This window comes from Perca fluviatilis, chromosome 9 (assembly GCF_010015445.1).
Source record: "Perca fluviatilis chromosome 9, GENO_Pfluv_1.0, whole genome shotgun sequence".
Lineage (NCBI taxonomy): Eukaryota > Metazoa > Chordata > Actinopteri > Perciformes > Percidae > Perca > Perca fluviatilis.
The window spans coordinates 5190437-5212449 of NC_053120.1; the positions used below are offsets into that span (position 1 = coordinate 5190437).

Genomic DNA, 22013 nt, shown 5'->3' on the forward strand with positions numbered 1-22013 from the left:
CCATACAGGCTAATTTTCATCTGCAGTCCCTAGCAAAGTGAAAAAGCCCAAAGTCCACCCCAAAGGGACTTACCATCTCCAACAGAAAACACTGTTCACAAATTGCTCCAAACAGCTCTATTGTAGTCCAGCCTTTACTCTGCTTCTGACTGGCTAGTAGTCCTTACATAGGTACTGTCAGGGCACGCCCTCATACTCTGCTTCTGACTGGCTAGTAGTCCTTACCTAGCTACTGTCAGGGCACGCCCTCATACTCTGCTTCTGACTGGCTAGTAGTCCTTACCTAGGTACTGTCAGGGCACGCCCTCATACTCTGCTTCTGACTGGCTAGTAGTCCTTACCTAGCTACTGTCAGGGCACGCCCTCATACTCTGCTTCTGACTGGCTAGTAGTCCTTACCTAGGTACTGTCAGGGCACGCCCTCATAATCTGCTTCTGACTGGCTAGTAGTCCAGCTACTGCACATGTGCGAGTCCCAACAAAGATGTAACAGAAGTGAGATGCCTCACTCTGTAGCTAAAACAGAGAGCTCAACACACAGGGTGAAAAGAGGAGCTGCAGCAATGTGCAGTACGACAAAAATATGGTGTTTTTTGAATATTAATTGCAAACCTATTCTGAAATAGCCTCTAAATATAATTATGAACCTGAAAATGAGCATATTATGAGCCCTTTAAATAAAAGCCAGTATTTAAATAACGTCTGAGTATGTAATGAAAGCCATTGTTAGCTTAAACAAATACAAAGGCTGGTCGCTAATAAAAGACAGATTAAAAACTTTCAGTGAGGATGGAATAAGTTGCACACTCGTAGCTCACATTTAGCATAATGTGATTTTCCACAGCACTAATTCTATGAGTTCCATTTCTTTTTCAAAGAAACAGAAATACTGTTTTCATTCATTATTTTCATTGTTGATTATAATCTGTTGATTATTTTCTCGACGTCCTCAAATGTCTCGTTTTGTCCTCAACTCAAAGATATTCAGTTTACAGTCACAGAGGAGAGAAGAAACTAGAACAATATTCACATTTAAAAAGCTGCAATCAGAGAAGTTTAACTTATTTTGTTCATAAAAAAAATGACTCAAACCAAATTTGATCCATTTTCAAAAAGTTTCTATATCAGAAATTTGTGTTTCTTTCAACCAAATTGTCAAAGAAAATAACGTGGATTATCCCATACGACGCTCTTTACAAGTAAAATAAATTATCAGTTCACTACTTTCATTGAATTTTGGGTGTTTTATTAAATTATATAGCATTTAAAAAAAAAAAGAGACAAAAGAACATTGAAAAAAAGTGTCAAAAATTCCAGAAATGCAGTGAAAAACATTGACGTAAACATCAATAAAAGCGGCAAAAACTAAAATGACAAAAAGGCCGGGAAAAGTGACAAATGTCGAAAAAGAACAACTAGAATTTTGACCCAGAAAAACAAAAAGTAGCATGGTCGACAGGAAGACAACACAAATGTTAAGCGACTTTTAAAGTAGCTGGCGATTAATTTAAAAGTGGACAACTAATCGATTCATCTTTACAGCTCTAGGAAAGGGAAAGGAATCTTTGCACCGTGGGAAGCTGCTGGAAGGCCATAATGCAAATCAAATGCGTACCAACCCTGATTTGGTCCTTTAGTACTTGTGTTGCTTAGATTCATCCGTTTCTGTATTTGGTATTGTTGCAAAGAAGAGCGGTGTGTAACAGCAGAGGATGACTTGTGTTTGTGTAGGTTCAGACCTGATGAAGGAGCATCTGAGAGAGATCAGGAGTCTGAGACAGAGACTGGAGGACTCCATCCAGACCAACGAGCGCCTCCGACAGCAGCTGGAGGAGAGACTGGCCCGCACCGCCACTGAGAAAGGTAACACGCACACACACGCACACACGCACACATGCACATGCACACGCACACACACGCACAGACACACACATATGCAAACAGACACACACACACACTCAAACACATGCACGCACGAACACACACGCACACAAATACACACACAAGCACGCATGCACACGCACGCACATGCACACACGCACATGCACACACACACACACACACACATGCACACACACACACGCAAACGCACACACACACGCAAACGCAGACACAATAACAGGGGCAGTTTTGTTTTACAAGTCTCTTAGTTCCATGTGGGTTTTCTTTGGAATTTTCTAATAATTTCCTTGAAAGAAGCTGTTGATGGGTTAGAAAGCTAGAAAAGGATAATGTAGTTTGTTAGGAAAATATCCAGTATAGTAAATACTTTCACTCTAGAGATTTCATTAACGCACACACATGGTAAACATGAGCTGGCTGACGTCTCCCTGTCCTCTCCAGGTGCTCCTACTAACATCTACATCCAGGGTCTGGACTCGGCCGGCCAGCTCTCCAGTGAGATCAGACTCCTGAAGGAGGAGAACGTCAGCCTGCAGAGCCAGCTGAAGCAGGCGGCCAGAGGTACAGTCGGATGCTCAACACCGGGGCCTGAACCTGCTGACAACATATCCAGTTGTGTTCAGCAGATTCACAGCTTTTTCTGCCTGCAAGCACACGGAAGCCATCAACAGTTTTGGTTCGATTCAGGGTTAAAATAACTTCTGTACTGTCATGTAATGTATCAGTGTAAAAAGTGTGATGTCCTGTGTTCCCTGCAGAGAGCACCAAGGAGACGGAGCATCTGAAGAAGGCGGAGCTAGAGGCAGAGAGGTGGGCGGAGCAAAGCAGGAAGCTGCAAACGGAGACTGAAGCTCGCAGGCTCGAGATTACACAACTGAAACAGGACCGGCAGAAGAACCAGGAAGCCGTCAACAGGTGTGTGTGTGTGTGTGTGTGTGTGTGTGTGTGTGTGTGTGTGTGTGTGTGTGTGTGTGTGTGTTTGGACAGACATTAAACATTTCCTGTGTGTGTGTGTGTGTGTGTGTGTGTGTGTGTGTGTGTGTGTGTTTGGACAGACATTAAACATTTCCTCTGCGTGTGTGTGTGTGTGTGTGTGTGTGTGTGTGTGTGTGTGTGTGTGTGTGTGTGTGTGTGTGTGTGTGTGTTTTTTGGACAGACATTAAACATTTCCTGTGTGTGTGTGTGTGTGTGTGTGTGTGTGTGTGTGTGTGTGTGTGTGTGTGTGTGTGTGTGGAGACTAGAGCTGTCAATCTTCCTCTATAATACCATTTTAATTTCATTTTAATTTCTATATTTGAATATTTGAATTTTTAATGCTCATATGCAGCCAGATATTAATATGTGTGCGTTTATGTACTTTGTGATGACCAGTTTACGACCTGGTGGGTAAGGACATTTTTTGAAAAGGAAGTCTAAATTATTACAGTTTTTTATTACAATTAACAGTTGTTTAATATATAAAAATGTTGTGTGTGTGTGTTTTCATAGACTGCAGCACGAGGTGAGCGTGGTCCAGCAGCAGCTCTGTGAGAGCCGCAGTCTGGTCCTCTCTCTTCAGTGCGAGCTGCAGGTGCAGCGCCGAGCGTGTGTAGTCGCCACAAACACGCGCGCAGGTAAACGGGTTTCTACATAAACTCCCAGAGACATCTGGAACATTTCTTTAGTTTCTATACGAACTTCCAGAGACATCTTATTTCTTTAGCTGTTTTTTTTTGTACAGAGCCCCCCAGCATCTGCAAAAAACCTTTGTATAACTCCTTTGCGTGTCCGTGTGTTTCCAAGCAGGTCAGGCCAGTAAAGAAGCCAAACTTGGACCCAGCGCTGCGACCTTTGACCCCAGAGAGCTGCACGTTCAGCTGGAGCAGCAGCTGAGCGGACAGGCCGACACACAGCCTCCATCCAGGAGACAGCTCTTCAACGGTCAGTTAAAATAACAAGGAAATGCTGCGTTATTGACTTTAGACCAGGTTTTTGTTGGTCAATGGTGCGATCACTTCCCGCTGCCTCAAGATAGCAATACACCCAGAATGCACCTGAACACACCTCCCTGTAAGACCAGCACGCCCATGGGCGCTCAGATGTGCGCAGGTGCATTTGCTGTTTAAACGACGCGGGCGCTGGTCGGGAAACTGACAACTGCGTCGGTCTTAAACTAGCAAAGACACTTGCGTCGGGCTTTGCGCTGCGCTGCGCCGGGTGCAAGATAGGACCCCATGTCATATCAAAGAGCCGAGTTCAGCTCTGATGGAATTCTTCCTCCACAGAAAGCGTCCCGTCCCCGCCTGTGAGAGACACTGGACTCGTCAGTCCTTCCTCTCCTCTTCATCCTGCGCAGAAACATGCAGCAGAAACCGGAGGTGAGAAGCTCACATTCAACACTCCGATAGCCTGAGTACACAGTTAATATGTACTTATGACAGCATCCCAGTCCATCTCCTTTACCTCCTGATATCTGACGACCTTTTTGGTGTTCATTAACGTATCAGATTCTCTTTTTATTCCAATGACTACGTTTACATGCACATATTATTCTGTTTTTTGCCATTATTCCGAAAAAAGACGATAACCTGAATAAGCCATTTGAATAATGAAAATGAATATTCCACTAATATTCCTGGTTACATGCAGGCGTGCAAAATAGGACTTTTTCAAAGTTTTCCACCAGTTGATGACTTGTTGGACCGTGCGAACACAAGCGTCCCTCTTTCATTCCTCCAACCAGCTTCTTGAAAAGGTCGGCGATGAGATGTTTGTGCATATCCAAAAACCTGTTCATATCCAAGTCTTTGACAATGTTTAAAAGTAGCTGTGTTTCTCCTTCTTTTATTTTGGCCGTGCATCTCTACCGCAGCCCTGCAAACTGCCGGCTGGTTGGTTTGTGTACAGCAACCATAGCAACGCACAGAGCTGACCAGCCGTAAACAGGCAAGAAGCTGTAAACTGTCACGAAATGCAGTAAAACCCCCGATTGAGACGCAGAATGTGCTGCATACATGTACAAAGAATGCTCCTAAAATAATACCGACATATCACACGTGTCCTAATCGGAAAAGGCTAAATTCAGGATAAAGGCTTTCCAAATATCCAAACAAAATATGCTGTTTAAATCACTGAAAATATTGCCATATTCCAAATAATAGTGAAATATTAGTGTGCATGTAAACGTAGCACACTTAGGCCTCCTGCACACTGCCTGCGCAGCGTGAGCGTGGCGTTTCTGTTGCGTATCAGTTGCGTGGCGGCTGCGTGGCGTTTTCTACGTCTTTGTACACCAGAAACGTGTCTGACGCGGCGCTGATGCTGCTGCTAGCATTTATATATCTGCATTTATGTCAAAACCTAGAGACTTTCAAACATCAACATGTCATTTATTAATATGTATTTGTGTCAAAATGACATATAAACATCTTTTCCTGTTCCATGTTGCCTGGAAACGCTTCCAACACGCTTGAGTGTCGCGTGAAAAATAGGCGTCGGTCCTATTTCTACCTGTCAACATGGGAGCCGAAATAAAAACGGAAACGCCACGCATCTGACACGCTCACGCCACGCAGCTGACAGTGTGCAGGAGCCCTTATATTCCATTATTGCATGTTCTTACCTCCATACTGTATATCACATGGCAGCATATACAGTAGAGCTCGTGTGTCTCTATGTCACCCCTTGTTCTTAATTCTCTTGTTTTCCTTCCCAGCAGCCTCCACCCTGCAGGGTCAAGCCCCAGACGGCTCATTCGCCAACCGTCATGGCGCCCATGCAGTGGGCCACATTGATGACTTCAAGGCTCTGCAGCAGCAGATCCTGCAGGGCGGCGCTCTCCTCCGCAAGATGGAGACCGCCCTGTATTCCCTGAGTGGCCCGCAGGAGTTCAGCCTTCATCAGGTGAGCTTTAAAGCCCAGCTTTAAATTATCATTATAGATATGAGTTTTGTTTGGGTAAAAATTTGTCCATGTGCAAATCTGTATATTACCACTATAGCACCCTCAACAAAAAGACATTTTTCATTGTAATATATTTCGTATTGAGACTTCTGAGAGGCTGGAGATGTTGATTGTCTGACAACCCTTTTTACAAGAAACAACAGTGTGGAATATGACATGATTAAATTACAAAATAGACCTTGGGGAAAATAAAATCTCTACTGAAATATTAATGAGCTGCAACCCTACATAATTTATTGGAACGCTGCCCACACCGCCGTCAATACTGTACTTCCGTGCAAAGTGTTTCAAGAACTTATAAGAGCCTCTCTGGTAAAAACAGGATTTAAATTGGAGCTTTTGCATGATTCTTGCGATCTAGCGATGCTAAGCCAAGGTCACGACCAAACGTTGGCGATTGGTTATGGCAGATCCAGAGTGGCTCTGGGCAGATCCAATAGTTTTAAACTTCAACAGAGGGCCCGCCTTCAAGGTAGTTAACACTTGTCAATGGAGAGAGGCCAGACTCTCTGTATAAATGAAATGGACCGGAGTCTGGTAGGACCAGGCTAATGGACCAGAGTCTGGTAGGACCAGGCTAGTGTACCAGAGTCTGGTAGGACTAGGCTAGTGTACCAGAGTCTGGTAGGACCAGGCTAATGGACCAGAGTCTGGTAGGACCAGGCTAATGTACCAGAGTCTGGTAGGACTAGGCTAGTGTACCAGAGTCTGGTAGGACCAGGCTAATGGACCAGAGTCTGGTAGGACCAGGCTAATGTACCAGAGTCTGGTAGGACCAGGCTAATGGACCGGAGTCTGGTAGGACCAGGCTAGTGGACCAGAGTCTGGTAGGACCAGGCTAATGGACCAGAGTCTGGTAGGACCAGGCTAGTGTACCAGAGTCTGGTAGGACCAGGCTAATGGACCAGAGTCTGGTAGGACCATAGGTGAATTATTACTGAAACATTTTGTGTTTTGTGTTTCAGCCTTCAGACTCAGGATCCGTCAGGAAGCTGCTGTCTGACACTAAAAGCCTGCGACAGATACTGGAGGAGGCCGACTCGCTGCTCCGGATGTTCTGGAGAGCAGCTCTGCCAAACTCCGAGGAAACCAAACAGGTCAGGACCGGTGCCTCGCGGCGTTACAGAGTCTGATGGGATGTAACGGTACATGTCCATATACGCGTTGTTTTCACAGATGGGATCGCCCCGCTTCCCAGCATTGCACGCTAGTGGGCTAGCCATCAGTTGCTCTTCAATGACCACTGACAAGCAAAGAAAACAGTCTACACTCTCCTACAACCGCGATGGCTGCAGCTGATTGGACGAGCGAGTCACGTGCGGCTGGCTGCTCCTGAATTTCAAAAACGACCGTAATGGCGGCTCGTTCGGAATACGATCTCGTATTTTACGATAATACTTCACCGAAACGTGTTTCTGAAAACATTTTTAAGCGAGAAATAGGCCGTGCAGTTGCTGAATCGGTCTTCATTTCAGATCAACAAAGGTCTCTTTAAAAGATTTTCGTGGGATTTTGAGAGGCGGCGAGTCAAGCCGGCCGCTCCTCATATGCATAAACGTCTGAGGGAAATTAGCTAACGTTAGCCAACATATTTATAAAAACATCACATCCAAATAGTAATTTCAACATTTGAATAGTATTGATTTTTTTACCATTCGAATTACATTCGACTTTTGGAATTCTTTCCAACAGCCATAGTGGAGACAGACACTAAACATGAGTGTGTGTGTGTGTGTGTGTGTGTGTGTGTGTGTGTGTGTGTGTGTGTGTGTGTGTGTGTGTGTGTGTGTGTGTGTGTGTGTGTGTGTGTGTGTGTGTGTGTGTGTGTGTGTCTCTCTACAGGATGCGTCTCTGAGGGAGGAGGTCGTCTCTCTCCGGCTGAGGCTCTCAGAGCAAGAGCAGGCTCTCAAGGACGCCATGGAGAGAGTCAAGAGCTCCAACCGCACCAAAGATAGCATGGAGCACTTTATAGTCAACCAACGTGAGTCACTCATCTTCCCGCTCTTTCTTCAAGATCATATAATATCATCTTTTATCATATTGTTTTTCATCATCATATTAAAACATAAAAGAAACCCTGGAATTCTTTCAGTAATGTATTCGGTAATTAAAAAAAAACTACAATTTTACAAAACTGACTGTCCTTATGTAATCTCTTAGTCACTACAGATTAGGGCTGCGACTACCGATTGTCTTTATTGTTAATTAATCTGTCGATCATTTTCTGGATGTGTGTGTGTGTGTGTGTGTGTGTGTGTGTGTGTGTGTGTGTGTGTGTGTGTGTGTGTTTATAGTGTCGAGAACACGGGACGTGTTGAGTAAAGCAAAGACAAACTTACAGGTGAGTTCATTGCGGTTTTCAGCATAATAAAAGCTTTTATTCCTAGCAGGAGAGAATAATTTAGATCAGTGGTTCCCAAACATCTTCACGTGAAGGACCATTAAACTCAACGTAGACCCCGGGGCCCCCAGTTGATAAGATTTGACCCCAGTCTGATAGGATTTTTTTGCTTTTTGTGTTTTCTTAAAGAAGGTGTGTGAAACTGAGACCAAAAGAGTCTGACATTCGGTCAGTGTGTTCATAGGCGAAATTTACAACCCCACCAATAGTCAAAACTGGCCAGTGCAACCCCGACAAAAAACTATATTTTTATATAGTTTTAATTATAATTTCCTTTAAATAAATAAATACATTTGCACCTTAACTTGATGCAGAAAAGGCACATGTTGTTGTGGAAAAAATTCCCCAGAATGCAGAAAAGGAAGTGTTTTCAACTTTCAGTTTTGCTCAGAAGTGGTGATCTCAACCCCCCACTTTGAAAAAAGTGACAAAAACTTCGAAGAAGAAAAAGACAGTAGAAAAAAAGTAAGGAAGAAAGACAAGAATAGGTCAAAAACAGCGACAAAACCTTCAAAAAAAGTGATAAACTTGGAGAGAAAAAAAAGACAGTAGAAGTAACTACAGCTTTGTAACTGAAAAACATTTTGCAAAAAATTTCATGTACCCCCTGCAGTCCTCCAAAGTACCCCTAGGGGGACACTTCCCCCCCCCTGCAGTCCTCCAAAGTACCCCTAGGTGGACACTTCCCCCCTGCAGTCCTCCAAAGTACCCCTAGGGGGACACTTCCCCCCTGCAGTCCTCCAAAGCACCCCTAGGGGGACACCTACCCCCTGCAGTCCTCCAAAGTACCCCTAGAGGGACACCTACCCCCTGCAGTCCTCCAAAGTACTCCTAGGGGGACACATACCCCCTTTTGAGAAACACTGCCATAAAGGACCCCTGGGGTCCCCCATAAAGGACCCCTGGGGTCCCCCTGACCCCACTGACTCAGATAATCAGAAATGGATCAGTGGAAGTTGTACCAGCCTCTCACCTCTCTCCTGCTGTTTCTCTTTCCTCTGACTCCTGCTGAGACTCCTCAGGAGAACCAGCTCAGGATTTCCTCCCTCCGCCGTGCCTCTTCCTCCCCCTCGTCCTCCTCTTTTCCCTCCCCCTTCTCTTCCTCACCCTTCTCTTCTTCCTCACACCCCTGGCCTGGTAAAGGTACGCTCCCCTGGCTTTGCTGTGCTCCGTTTACTGTCCTTTTTAACATGAAGCCGCTTGCTTTATGATGAAATGATTGAATGAAAACGCTTGTATTAAAAACTGTTTTGCATGTATCTGTTTCAGAGATGACTTTTTGTGATTACAGTTGGACTTTAAAGGCACCCTTCGACGTGTGTGTGTGTGAGACCACTAGTGTTGCTATGGAGAGATGTTTTTTTTTATATTCCTGTCCCTGTTTTGTGTGTCTTGCTCTACTAACCCTCACACACAGGGATGCACATGTACGGGCAAACAGATGATGGTACACACATTATGACAACAGACACGCCCATTTAGAAGACTGTTTGATAAGGGCTCCTGCAAACTGGCTGCGTGGCGTGAGCGTTGTCCGTTTTTATTTCGGCTCCCATGTTAACAGGTTACAGCTCGCACGCTGCCTGCGTGACACGCACGTCTCAGGCGCTGCTCCAGCCGCGCCGAAAACGCGTGCACGCTAGAAATAGGACCGACGCCTATTTTTCACGCGACACGCAAGCGTGTTGGAAGCGTTTCCAGGCAAAACAGAATAGGAGAAGATGTTTATATGTCATTTTGACACAAATACATATTAATAAATGACATTTTGATGTTTTAAAGTCTCTAGGTTTTGACATAAATGCAGATATATGAATGTAATTTAAAAAAAATTAGAATAAATAATTATCGATTTTCTAATATAGCACCTGTCAATACAGAACGAAATATTCTGGAGCCTATTTTGCCGTCAATACTGTCGATGTTGTCTTTGCTGTAATCACATCAGTATATATTGGTTATGTTTAACATTTCATTTTATCAATGGGAAACATCCATGTGTCCAGACAAGGCTAGCAGCAGCAGTGCCGCGTCAGACACCTTTCTGGTGTGTAAAGACGTAGAAAACGCCACACAGCTGACACGCAACAGAAACGCCACGCTCACGCCACGCAGGCAGGGTGCAGGAGGCCTTAGCGCTGCTTGAAATGCGCTATCTTTCGTTATAAAGTATCTTTGTTATTATCAATTTGAGAGAATGTTTTATGAAAGATTTTTCTGCTCCGACACTCAGCAAGTTGTGCAGAAATACCGCAAATGTAAAACTCTCCTCCTTTTGTGTTTGAAGGTGAAAACACAGGAGGTTTCTGTGAGCTCGCCTTCTCTCCTGGTTGGGGTGTCATGAAGCCTCGGATTTCCTCCTCCTCCTCTTCCTCCTCCTCCTCTTCCTCTGCTGTGCCGGGACGGGCTCAGCTCCAGCGCCCCCTGCAGTCAGCCTTCCTGTAGTGCACCATCTCATTGTTCAAACTGATGGAAAATGATGGAGATTCTGTCTCTCTTATTGTCTGGAGAAGCCTTTCAGTTGTGTGCTGTCTGTCTGTCAAGAGTTTGTTGTTAGAGTCCTGCAGGTTCATGATACTTTATGAATGTGAATGGTTGTTTTATGATTGGCTGAGGCCATCAACTGAAGCGTTTCCTCTCATTTATATGAGACCAGACTGAGTTTGGCTGGAGTTGGTTTATGATTCACAACTTTGGATTAAGCCTTTTTTTTCATTTTCACAGATAAAATCTAAACTTTACAAATATGAAAACAGATTTGAAACAGTTTTGGGGCTCTTAGCAACTGTTGAGTCCAGGTCTGATGATTCTACATGTACTGTTTTTAATGTGGAGCTGCTCTTATGTGGTCTTCTTGGCACATGAAAACAGTGACACTGGGGGTGGCTTCTAGGTCTCCAGCCCCGAATCTTTTGGGGTTTTAAAGTAACTTCAACTTTATGTCATTTTACCTCAGTCTCTCTGACAGGACTGGACCGCAAAGTCAATGGAGCAAAAGTTCTGTTACTGGGGAAATATCATCTTTTGATTCTGTGAACTCTACTAAAAAATATGATTCAAGATTAGTAATGCCAAATATCATAGCCTCCTCCTACGTACTTCCGCTCAGTTTTCATTTTCCTTCAGTACTCCGTCTGGGTTTGCGGTATATTCTGTGGTTTTTTCTCCGGTAAAATCTTTACCGGTCCAATCCGCGAACAGAGGGAGTGGCTGAGAACGATGACGTTGAGGTCGTGCGCTAGTTTGAGTTGTAGTTTCGTAATGGCGGCAGAGAAAGATGCGAGCGAAGCCATTCGGTCCGTTGTTGCAACGCCACCGAATATCCAGAAGTTATAGCCCGAGCACAACAGTCTCTGCTGAGTTGTGTTGGTGGCCATGATGTCGTGGCCCTCCTCCCCCACAGGGTTCGGGAACAGTTTGATTTTCCAGCTCGCTCCGTTAGTGGTGAAGGAGTTGGCTAAGGCTAACGCTAGCGATGCTAAGCTGAAGTTGTTGTCGGTCTCCCCTCTTGTTGCATATGCGCATGACATACGTAACAACCAAACATTAGCGATTGGTTCTGGCAGATCCAGAGTGGCTCTGGGCAGATCCAATAGTTTTAAACTTCATCAGAGGACCCGCCTTCAAGGAAGTTAACACTTGTTAATGGAGAGTGGCCAGACTCTCTGGACTAATGAAATGTACCAGAGTCTGGTAGGACCAGCCTAATGGACCAGAGTCTGGTAGGACCAGCCTAATGGACCAGAGTCTGGTAGGACCAGGCTAATGTACCAGAGTCTGGTAGGACCAGGCTAGTATACTAGAGTCTGGTAGGACCAGGCTAATGGACCAGAGTCTGGTAGGACCAGGCTAGTGTACCAGAGTCTGGTAGGACCAGGCTAATGGACCAGAGTCTGGTAGGACCAGGCTAATGTCCAGAGTCTGGTAGGACCAGGCTAGTGTACCAGAGTCTGGTAGGACCAGGCTAATGTCCAGAGTCTGGTAGGACCAGGCTAATGTACCAGAGTCTGGTAGGACCAGGCTAATGTACCAGAGTCTGGTAGGACCAGGCTACTAAATTCCTACCCTACCTACACTATTTAACTTAGAAAAATAAACACCAGTGTCAAATGATTCATCCTAAACATTTGTTGTTTTGGTTTCAGAATGATGAAGACAGTTGGAGAAAAGGAAGATTCTTTTGACAACTTTTTTTTTTTTTTTTCTAAATTACGTACAGATTTTAGGCATTTTATTGGCTGCCGTAAAGTGGGCATGCTCCCGGATCCAACCCCCCCCCCCTCCAGGTCTGAGCCCCAAATGTTTACAAGGTCTGGCTCCGCCCTTGCAGTGACATTTCCTTGTTTTTTTCCTAACCCTTAAAGGTGTTCTAAGCGATGTTGGGTGACGTTACTTCTTGTTGACGTTCGAAGTACGAGGCTAGCTCGCCCCTCCCTCCTCCCTTCTGTGCTTCTGCACACTAACCCTCCCAACCCCCACCCCCGAATCCTTCTTGTCGGTTATTGGCTGGAACGCTGGAAGACTGTTTGTTATGTTTGGTGGGGCAGGTTGGCGCAGTTTGTTTTTGTTGCCGTTTGTGGAGCCTGGGCTGTCTACAGAGACCGCGTTTTTTTTACAGTGTGTTCAGGGGACAGACAGCTAGCAGACAGTGAGGAGATGTTTTTTACAGTGTGTTCAGGGGACAGACAGCTAGCAGATAGTGAGGAGATGTTTTCTGTATGTGACAAAAAATGTTGTAGCCTAAAAAATGCATGACATCGCTTAGAGCACCTTTAATGTGATAGCTAGTCTCTGTTTGACAATCGTAACAGCCACATAAGAGCAAATATCAATCCTTAACTTGTAAATCAGAAGCCAACTTCAGCCCCGTACTTCAGCAGGGATTCAAGAAACAAAACTCCACGCCATGCCAGCAGGAAAGGGGCTTTTAAAAAAAGCCGAAAACCAAACTGCAAAGTGCTTCCTCTCAGCCTCATGTTTGTAGTTTTCTCATGTAGAATAGTTGCATGTGGTTTGAGCAGCTCGGGGAAACAAAGCCATACTTGGTGCAGTGACGGTGCAGTACAGTAGATATATCATTAAAATGATATGATGACTACTGATAACATTATGGGAAAATTTGGTCAAATAGCTGGTAGATGATGTTCTTTTGCATTTACTCACATATAAAATAGGAATTTTTTTTTTTGCTCATTGCACTCAAACTCCAGAATAAGACTAATAACCCTTGTGTTGTCTGCCTGTCGACAGCCAACTTGCTTTTATGCTTTTGACGCTTTAAAAAAAAGTTGATGTCCCTCTTTTCAACGCTTTATTAAATTTACGGTCAATAAACCTAACTTAAATTACATTACACCTCATTTTAGAGTTTGAAAAAACAGAAATTATGAATTATTTTGGCTAATAGTTAAGATTAGAGGATGTTGAGGGAATCATAGACTGGTTTATCTTAAAGTTTGCTCAGGATACTGTATTAAAACGATTTACAACCCCTGTTGATGCTGTACAGACGCCGGTGAGAAATAAAAATAAATAGACATAAATAGGCAACATAAAGTAATTCCGCACATTGTAATCAAAACAATACACATACAACTGCGTAGTACTACAGGTTATGTTCATTAAATGAAGCCCAAAATATGTCGCTGACTAGAAATCGCTAGTATCAGCTAGCACAACGTCAGCGTTAGGTAGCCGCTAGCTAACGTTAACGTTAGCTTGTCGTGACTTTGACTGGAACGCTACCAAGTCGTGAAGTCGTGACTTGAAGTCGTAACTTACGGGCTAAAAATTGTGTCTGGAACGCAGCATTAGACCCGCGGACAACACTAGGGTTAAATATGGAGTCTGTTCTCGATATCTAAGTCGATATTTAATAAATAATTATGGGTCCAACCCAGTTTTGTTTTCCTGCTGAGACACTAACCTGCAGTGTTGAAAGGCCTTCTGATGAAGCTGCTGTAGTTTGCAGGCTTATTAAACAGTGTTAATAAAGACAAACATGTGACAGACTCATCGAGCTGCTCCGCCGTTTATTATGGGATGCCTTCAGTAACCTGTCCCATAAAAGAAAATTAATTTTATAGTCCAAGGTCCAAGAAAGATGACATTTCATTTTTGTAACCGGAAAAATGGACCAGACTTTTCTCTGTTTTTTTAATATCCCTTTGGTGTTTTTTTTGCTAAATTTGTGGATCTCATTATGTTTGAATTTCCCTCACGATGACAATCAGTTTAAAAAAATGTATCAGTCGACACTGTATGTAAAGATAAATTACTTTAAAACGTTTGCAGGGTTTGCGACGCTCACTGTGCAAATTAACTTTTCTGAGATTGGGTGTTTTTTCGATGGCTTCTTCGTATGATATTTCTTTCCCTTTTACTTTTTTATTTTTCTTGATCTCTCTGTATAGTATGATAGCTGTTTCTTTTTGTGCATGAACTGTGGCTTCACTGCCCTCTGATACTTTTACTGAAATATGCAATTCTTTGGGTTACCGTGCAATAATAGTCTACCGTGATTGCTTTATTTGTTGATGTTTTAGGTTTGGATATTGAAGTGCCATGTCATCAGCAAACAACAAACGTACTTTTTTGTTATGTGACAATCAACTTGAAGCGGTTTTAAAGGCCCACTCAGTTTTGGCTTAACATGAATCAGAGTTTTTTATGCAAAAAAGCAAAGTAAGAGCTTAAAAGAGCACTGTAATGATGTATTTATAAAAGCAATATGATCAACCAAAGTGAACAACTTGTATGTTGTCAAATCAGGAGTAAACTAATCAAGTTTAGAGATTTTTATGCGTGTGTAATTCCCCAAAGGTCAAACTTATAGTGTCTTTCTTAGTGTGTGTGTGTGTGTGTGTGTGTGTGTGTGTGTGGTGTTAGGAACCACATCTCATGTATGTACATATTAAAGCGAGTGTGTAACATCACTGCAAGATGTTTTGTTGCTGTTTGACAGAAACCAGCTGTATTTTTATGCATGTTCTCTTTATTAAAAATGTTTTGGGGTAAAAGAAAAGAGCCTTTTTAATAAAAAAAAAAAGGGGACAAAACATGTTTGTTTGTTTGGTGTCTTTCTTGGATACTGTACACTCTTTTTTTGTTTTGTTTTTTGTTTCTCTGGAAGTAAAATATAGCCCACAAGCAAAAAGCAGAACCATACTTTAAGGCACATGTGTCAAACTCAAGGCCCGCGGACCACTAGCGGCACCAGGATTTTGATTGTAGGTGGGCCTCCAGAAAACTGGATGGGCCAGTTAAAATAAGCCCAAAAAAATGGGTTCCCCCTGCATACAGACAGCCAGACACTAACGATAACGTTAGCCCAACTGTTAGCTTAACTGTTAGTCTACTTGCCTTGCTGGTGTGAGGGGGGGTGGCTACGGGAGGACTTGATGGGGAGAGGGCGGCCGAGCAGGATGGTAACTCGTCACTTGTAATCACGTTACTTAAAATATCCTCCTGCTCCTCGGAGCGTTTCTTGCTGAATTTAAATGAAAACAAGCTGCTTCTCTTTGCGTTTCATATTAGCTAATAGCTACGGTCTGTGTCTGTCTCATTGAGCTAGATTGAAAAGCTTTCGCGCAAACATCCTTCGTTTCATTGGATCACTTGCTGGTGACGATGCAGCCTGTGGGCGGGGCTAAAGAGTCCACACGTGGGGTAGAAGCCGCTGATTGGCTGAGAAGCTTTCACTCAAAGCTTTCCTCAGGCTGCTTATTGGATGAACTGCTAGACTGAAAATCACTCACTATAGGCCTGGGTCAAAATGGGCGGGCCCAGGCCCACCCGGGCCCAATGGTAGCGCCGCAGGTGCCGCGGGCGAAATCCAGCCCCTCGCAGATTCAGGTTCACAATACATTTCTTGTTTGTAGCTTTTTCAATGTTTTGTCGCTTTTTCTGAAGTTTTGGTCACTTTTGCCGACGCTTTTGGTGCTTTTTTCCGCAAACATTTTTGCCACTTTTTCTGACGCTTTTTGGCGCCTTTTTCCCATTGGCGGAGTTTGACATTCGAGCCAGGGGGGGCAGCAACAAAAAAAACTCATTGTAGCAGCTGAGACCTGGGAACACAGCACGAGCACATATGGACAAAACAAACATATAAACGTTTATTTTTTAAAGCATATTTGAAATTACATTGTAACAATTTAACAATTCGCCCTTATGAAATCCAATCGCGGCACGGCTGTGTTGGAGCACAATAGACAGACGGTGGCAGAATGCCCCATCGCTTAAATTCAACTCAAATGTAACAGTGAACAGTCAGTGTTGGACCTAAAGTGTGTTGAGATGCCTCTCCAAACGCAGAAACCAAGCACAATCACACCATAAAACGTTAAGACACGTTAAGAAAAAAGATATCAGTATTTTGCCGTAATCCGATGATAATCTATTGTGATCAGTAGATCCACAAGGCCTATACAAGCGTCACATTCACCAGTCAGCTCCAAACAGGTGAACGAGGTGAACTTTGCCATTTAAACAATGTGGAATAAAACGTATAAAAGTCCAAATCTACACAAAATGCTCAATCAATTAGTAAGATGACAGCAAATTTATATACATGGCATTTAGGTAACCTTTATTGCAACGTTGGCACGGTAAGATGTCCAGACTAGTGCAACAGTAATTATCGTTTTTTTGCGTCCTGCATATGCGTCGACAATGGTCTCAGGTGAGAGCCAGAGCCCTGAAAAAATATTGTTTTTACTAAAGCAGTATATGAAATCAGATGTATTACCTATATCACCATTTAGTTGTTTTGTGTTGTTTAAAGTATTTATAAACTATCTGGTTTTTAAACAATGCACTTACCCATTTCAGCTACCAGGGGGGGCAGTGCTCCCCTGCCCCCCGCAAACTCCACGCTTGCTTTTTCCAATGTTTTTTCCAGTGTTTTGCCGCTTTTTTCGACCTTTTTCATCACTTTTTTCATTGATGGCTGAAGGTACTTTGTTGGGGCTTTATGTCGACCAAACTGTAAGTGAGCAGGCTAAATGAAACACGCAGTACATGCATACAGTCAATGAAATTAAAGCATGTGAATAAACTAAGCATGTCTGGTCCTTGATGTGCTTCTTATTTTCCAGTGTGGCTCCTAGTGAAACAGAATATGACACCGCTGCTTTAGGCAACACATTCTCACTCCCATCGCGTAAAATACGGACGCTTTGTCAGGTGTCTTTGGTGTGGTTATTGACGCTAAAAGTCTCCTTTAGCATCAAATCTAAGCGCGCTTTATCTAAACGCGCTGGGTCGGGACTGCGGCCATCACTTTTGACTCAGTTAGGTTCAGGAAAAGATGGTGGGTGGGCTTATAAAAGGTACAATATGACATGCAGGACAAGAACGGGACAGTTGGGTTTAGGAAAAGAAGAACGGGACAGTTGGGTTTAGGTAAAGAAGAACGGGACAGTTGGGTTTAGGTAAAGAAGAACGGGACAGTTGGGTTTAGGTAAAGAAGAACGGGACAGTTGGGTTTAGGTAAAGAAGAACGGGACAGTTGGGTTTAGGGAAAGAAGAACGGGACAGTTGGGTTTAGGTAAAGAAGAACGGGACAGTTGGGTTTAGGTAAAGAAGAACGGGACAGTTGGGTTTAGCTAAAGAAGAACGGGACAGTTGGGTTTAGGTAAAGAAGAACGGGACAGTTGGGTTTAGGTAAAGAAGAACGGGACAGTTGGGTTTAGGTAAAGAAGAACGGGACAGTTGGGTTTAGGTAAAGAAGAACGGGACAGTTGGATTTAGATAAAGAAGAACGGGACAGTTGGGTTTAGGTAAAGAAGAACGTGACAGTTGGGTTTAGGTAAAGAAGAACGGGACAGTTGGGTTTAGGTAAAGAAGAACGGGACAGTTGGGTTTAGGTAAAGAAGAACGGGACAGTTGGGTTTAGGTAAAGAAGAACGGGACAGTTGGGTTTAGATAAAGAAGAACGGGACAGTTGGGTTTAGGAAAAGAAGAACGGGACAGTTGGGTTTAGGAAAAGAAGAACGGGACAGTTAGGTTTAGGTAAAGAAGAACGGGACAGTTGGGTTTAGGAAAGAAGAACGGGACAGTTGGGTTTAGGTAAAGAAGAACGGGACAGTTGGGTTTAGATAAAGAAGAACGGGACAGTTGGGTTTAGGTAAAGAAGAACGGGACAGTTTGGTTTAGGTAAAGAAGAACGGGACAGTTGGGTTTAGGTAAAGAAGAACGGGACAGTTGGGTTTAGATAAAGAAGAACGGGACAGTTGGGTTTAGATAAAGAAGAACGGGACAGTTGGGTTTAGGTAAAGAAGAACGGGACAGTTGGGTTTAGGTAAAGAAGAACGGGACAGTTGGGTTTAGGTAAAGAAAAACGGGACAGTTGGGTTTAGGAAGAGAAGAACGGGACAGTTTGGTTTAGGTAAAGAAGAACGGGACAGTTTGGTTTAGGTAAAGAAGAACGGGACAGTTGGGTTTAGGTAAAGAAGAACGGGACAGTTGGGTTTAGGTAAAGAAGAACGGGACAGTTGGGTTTAGGTAAAGAAGAACGGGACAGTTGGGTTTAGGAAAAGAAGAACGGGACAGTTGGGTTTAGGTAAAGAAGAACGGGACAGTTGGGTTTAGGTAAAGAAGAACGGGACAGTTGGGTTTAGGAAACGTGACACGCTGGACATGAACCCCGTTTCCTGGGTGAAAGTCCTGTGTTGTTTGACCTAACCACCGCCACTACCTCCCTATGTGGAATTTCTGTCTTTCGTACTACTCTCTACCGTTGTCTCTCTTAATACTACGTCATCTTCAAGCGCCAGGTAGCTGCTGCTCTGCCCGGTGCGTTCTACACAGACGCTGAAGGGTGGTTTCTGGGTCGTATCTGGCGCTGACAGCCACTGGCCAAGCATCCGTATTCGGAGTGAGAACGGGTTGCTTTAGGGAATAAATTGCAAAGATTGCACTGGAAAAAAGATCTTTCATTTTCTGTCAGCAATACATGTTATTTCATGTTGTGTCAACGAAAAATATATTTCTGTCCAAATATTGAAACATTGTGTTGTTCTGACTATCATAATTGCAACTTGCCAGTTGATATTAGTTGTTATAAAGACTTGGTAATTAGTTGACAAACAGTGACATTTAACTGTAAAAGACATTGGTAGTAATAATAATAATAATACATTTGATTTATATAGCGCTTTACATGGTACTCAAAGACACTTTACAGTAAAACCAGCACATTAAAAACAGATAAGCAATAAAACCAACACATAAAACAAGCATATTAAAAGCACTTAACCCTTGCGTTTTTGTCGATTTTATTAAAAAAAAGAAAAGTAACTTTTTTCTATGTGTTTTTTTTTTTACTTTATTCAAAATGTTTGTCACCTTTGCTGATGTTTTTGATTTTTTTTGGTCACTTTTTCCGATTTTTTTTTTTTTGTCACCTTTTTCAGCGTTTAAAAAAACAAAAAAACATTTGTCACTTTTTTCAATGTTCTTTTGTCATAGTTCAAATTTTACCCGAGGACAACAGGAGGGTTACAAACTTGGAAGTTAACTAACTTTAATAACTTGGAAATATGTTATGTTATTTAAAAACTAAAACAAAGAAAGTCACACTGAGAATGGCTGAAATTAACCCAGAAATAAGTTTAAAAAAAGACCACAGGACACACATCTAAGGCATGTTTTATTGTCTTCCAGAAGGAGGCAATAGAGTCCAACAAAATATAGAATAGTTGTCACTGATACCTTCAGCCTACAAACATAAACACATGCAAAGACTAGAAGGAAGGTATTTCATATGACAGGAAATGGATTCATATGACCGTTTTAAAAATGAATTCTACTTATCTATGTCTGCATATGTCTCGCATGTGATGAGTTTGCGTGCATATTTGACATAAATAAATCATCACTGAAGCTGTGTCGACAGGTGAGGCTGAAGCCAAAGAAAGGAAGAAGATTAGTCTGCTTTCAAAATAAAATGTGTCATGTAGAAAAAAATAAGATCACATTGTAGACCAAATGCCTGAATGTTGATATACAGCATATATTTGTTTGAATATAATGTAGCCTACTGTATATACATTAAATATTTCAGAGGGAAATACTTTATCTTACTATATCTTTCACATCATTACAATCAAAAGTCAGACAGTCGACTTCAAGAAATACTGTTGTTTTTTTTACACACTAGTAGGGCATTTTTCCCGCAGATTTTAATTATTTTTTTTAAACAAAAAACAACAACTCAGAATGTCAACACATCTCCATCCTAAGCAAAAAAACAGTCTGCTAAATTCCTCAAAATTTCAAAATATAAATAAAAAAAAATCAATAATTTTAATAATAATTTTACTATACGCTGTAGTACACCCATTTTGAGTTGCATATATCAAATAAAAAGTCAAACAGTTGGAAATTCTTATTCTGAATAAACGATGCTTTTATTCTGTTAAAATCCAAACCGGATGTTGCTATCTCGTTCTTGCTAGCTTAACACACCACGGTGTGGTCGGAGTCAGGAAACAAGCCGAGCCGCGACTGCAGTTCAACAGAGAGATCGACCCGCCGGTGTCTCACACACACACAGAGCTTAGTCTTTTCTCTAATGATGGAAGAACATCTGAAGAGGACATCCACTGTCGGATAAAACAACGCCAGACGGACTAAACGCGCAGAATTCACGTGGGAAGCATCTGGAACCGTCGGTTCTGAGTGAAGACCGACCTGTCATGGGTGTCATTACGGTGTTTCTGTGCAGGTAAACGTTAGCAGCAGCCGGGCTAGCCGCTCAGCTAGACACGCAGCAGAGAAGCTAGCTTAGCATCCGCCTCTACTAAAGTCAACTACCTACCTACCTACCTACCTACCTAACTAGCTAACTAACAAGTTGGGTCGGATGATCTGTTGCCAGAGACGGCGCCAAGAAAACAGCCCAGCATGGATCATATTTTACCCAACAGACTATAAAATGTCCTTGTAAACGGCCGTTCGTTACGTTAAACCGCCGTTTTTAAACTGCTGGTGCTGTAAGGTTGATTGACAGCTTGTCACAACGGATTTCCCAGATGTGCTGCCAGAAACTAAAAAGTGTAGCTACTAGGCTCTTACGTTAGCAGGACTGGTCATGAATGACTGTTTGGCTGGAAGAAAAAAAAAAAACCAACTCGAGGGGACTCTCAACTCAGCAAACTGGACCAACAGCAAGCGATGAATTTCATTTGGGCAGCGAGGTGTCACTGAAGTCGACTCCAGCCGAGCTGACACGTTGCGAGCCAGCTAACGTTACCGAGAGGATTCAGTCTGTCATCCGGGCCACACACGCACACAGAAGGAGGGTTTTTATATTATGAAAAGGACTGAACATACAAACAAGAGGAAACGCTGTAACATGGAGCACCAGGAGAGCGGGAGAGCAGAGAAAGATGCGGTGAGTAGTGAAGTCTTTCTGGCACTTTGTCACTGTGTTATCGGCCCACGCACAGGACCGTAAACATACCAGAGTAACCGTGCGGCAGATACCAAACCTCATTGAAAAAATGTATGACTTAAAGCTCAATCAGCATGCGCAGCCTTGCAATTTGGCACAGCCGGCTACTCGTCTGCTTAAAGGACAATACCGCTGTTTTATTTGACATGTTTTAGCTCAGTTAAGCTTATATAGGCAATTGCAAGTTCCTCCTCAGAGTGCAGCCATACCAGGATTAGGATACCAGTGTCTGCCTTTCTGAAAGACATACATTGGGCAGTAGGATGCGTTTGGGTGTCACTGGGGATTTTCCGCCTCTCTATGTTCCTGCAC

At 43.1% G+C, this 22013-nt stretch overlaps 2 protein-coding genes across 14 annotated transcripts in view; both read left to right on the forward strand.

Annotated features, from left to right (window-relative positions):
- The window catches only part of LOC120566192 (phosphodiesterase 4D interacting protein), a 177366-nt gene extending 165927 nt beyond the window's left edge, over positions 1–11439 (forward strand). For 3 of the 10 annotated variants that reach the window (XM_039812496.1, XM_039812497.1, XM_039812495.1), the window contains exons 34-45: positions 1732–1863; positions 2344–2463; positions 2661–2817; positions 3391–3515; positions 3685–3822; positions 4167–4259; positions 5597–5784; positions 6810–6941; positions 7687–7825; positions 8139–8185; positions 9268–9388; positions 10533–11437. In XM_039812496.1, the coding sequence (XP_039668430.1) occupies positions 1732–1863; positions 2344–2463; positions 2661–2817; positions 3391–3515; positions 3685–3822; positions 4167–4259; positions 5597–5784; positions 6810–6941; positions 7687–7825; positions 8139–8185; positions 9268–9388; positions 10533–10690 (1550 nt within the window). In that variant the 3' untranslated portion in view covers positions 10691–11437. Of the gene's footprint in view, positions 1–1731; positions 1864–2343; positions 2464–2660; positions 2818–3390; positions 3516–3684; positions 3823–4166; positions 4260–5596; positions 5785–6809; positions 6942–7686; positions 7826–8138; positions 8186–9267; positions 9389–10532 lie in introns of all 10 variants that reach the window. The other 7 variants (XM_039812488.1, XM_039812492.1, XM_039812494.1 and 4 more) reach the window with 5 other exon arrangements.
- A 9294-nt stretch (positions 11440–20733) lies between these two features.
- mast2 (microtubule associated serine/threonine kinase 2) overlaps positions 20734–22013 on the forward strand; it is a 275716-nt gene continuing 274436 nt past the window's right edge. For all 4 annotated transcript variants that reach the window (XM_039812498.1, XM_039812499.1, XM_039812500.1 and 1 more), the window contains exon 1: positions 20734–21641. In XM_039812498.1, coding sequence (XP_039668432.1) covers positions 21561–21641 — 81 coding nt within the window. In that variant the 5' untranslated portion in view covers positions 20734–21560. The remainder of the gene's footprint in view (positions 21642–22013) is intronic.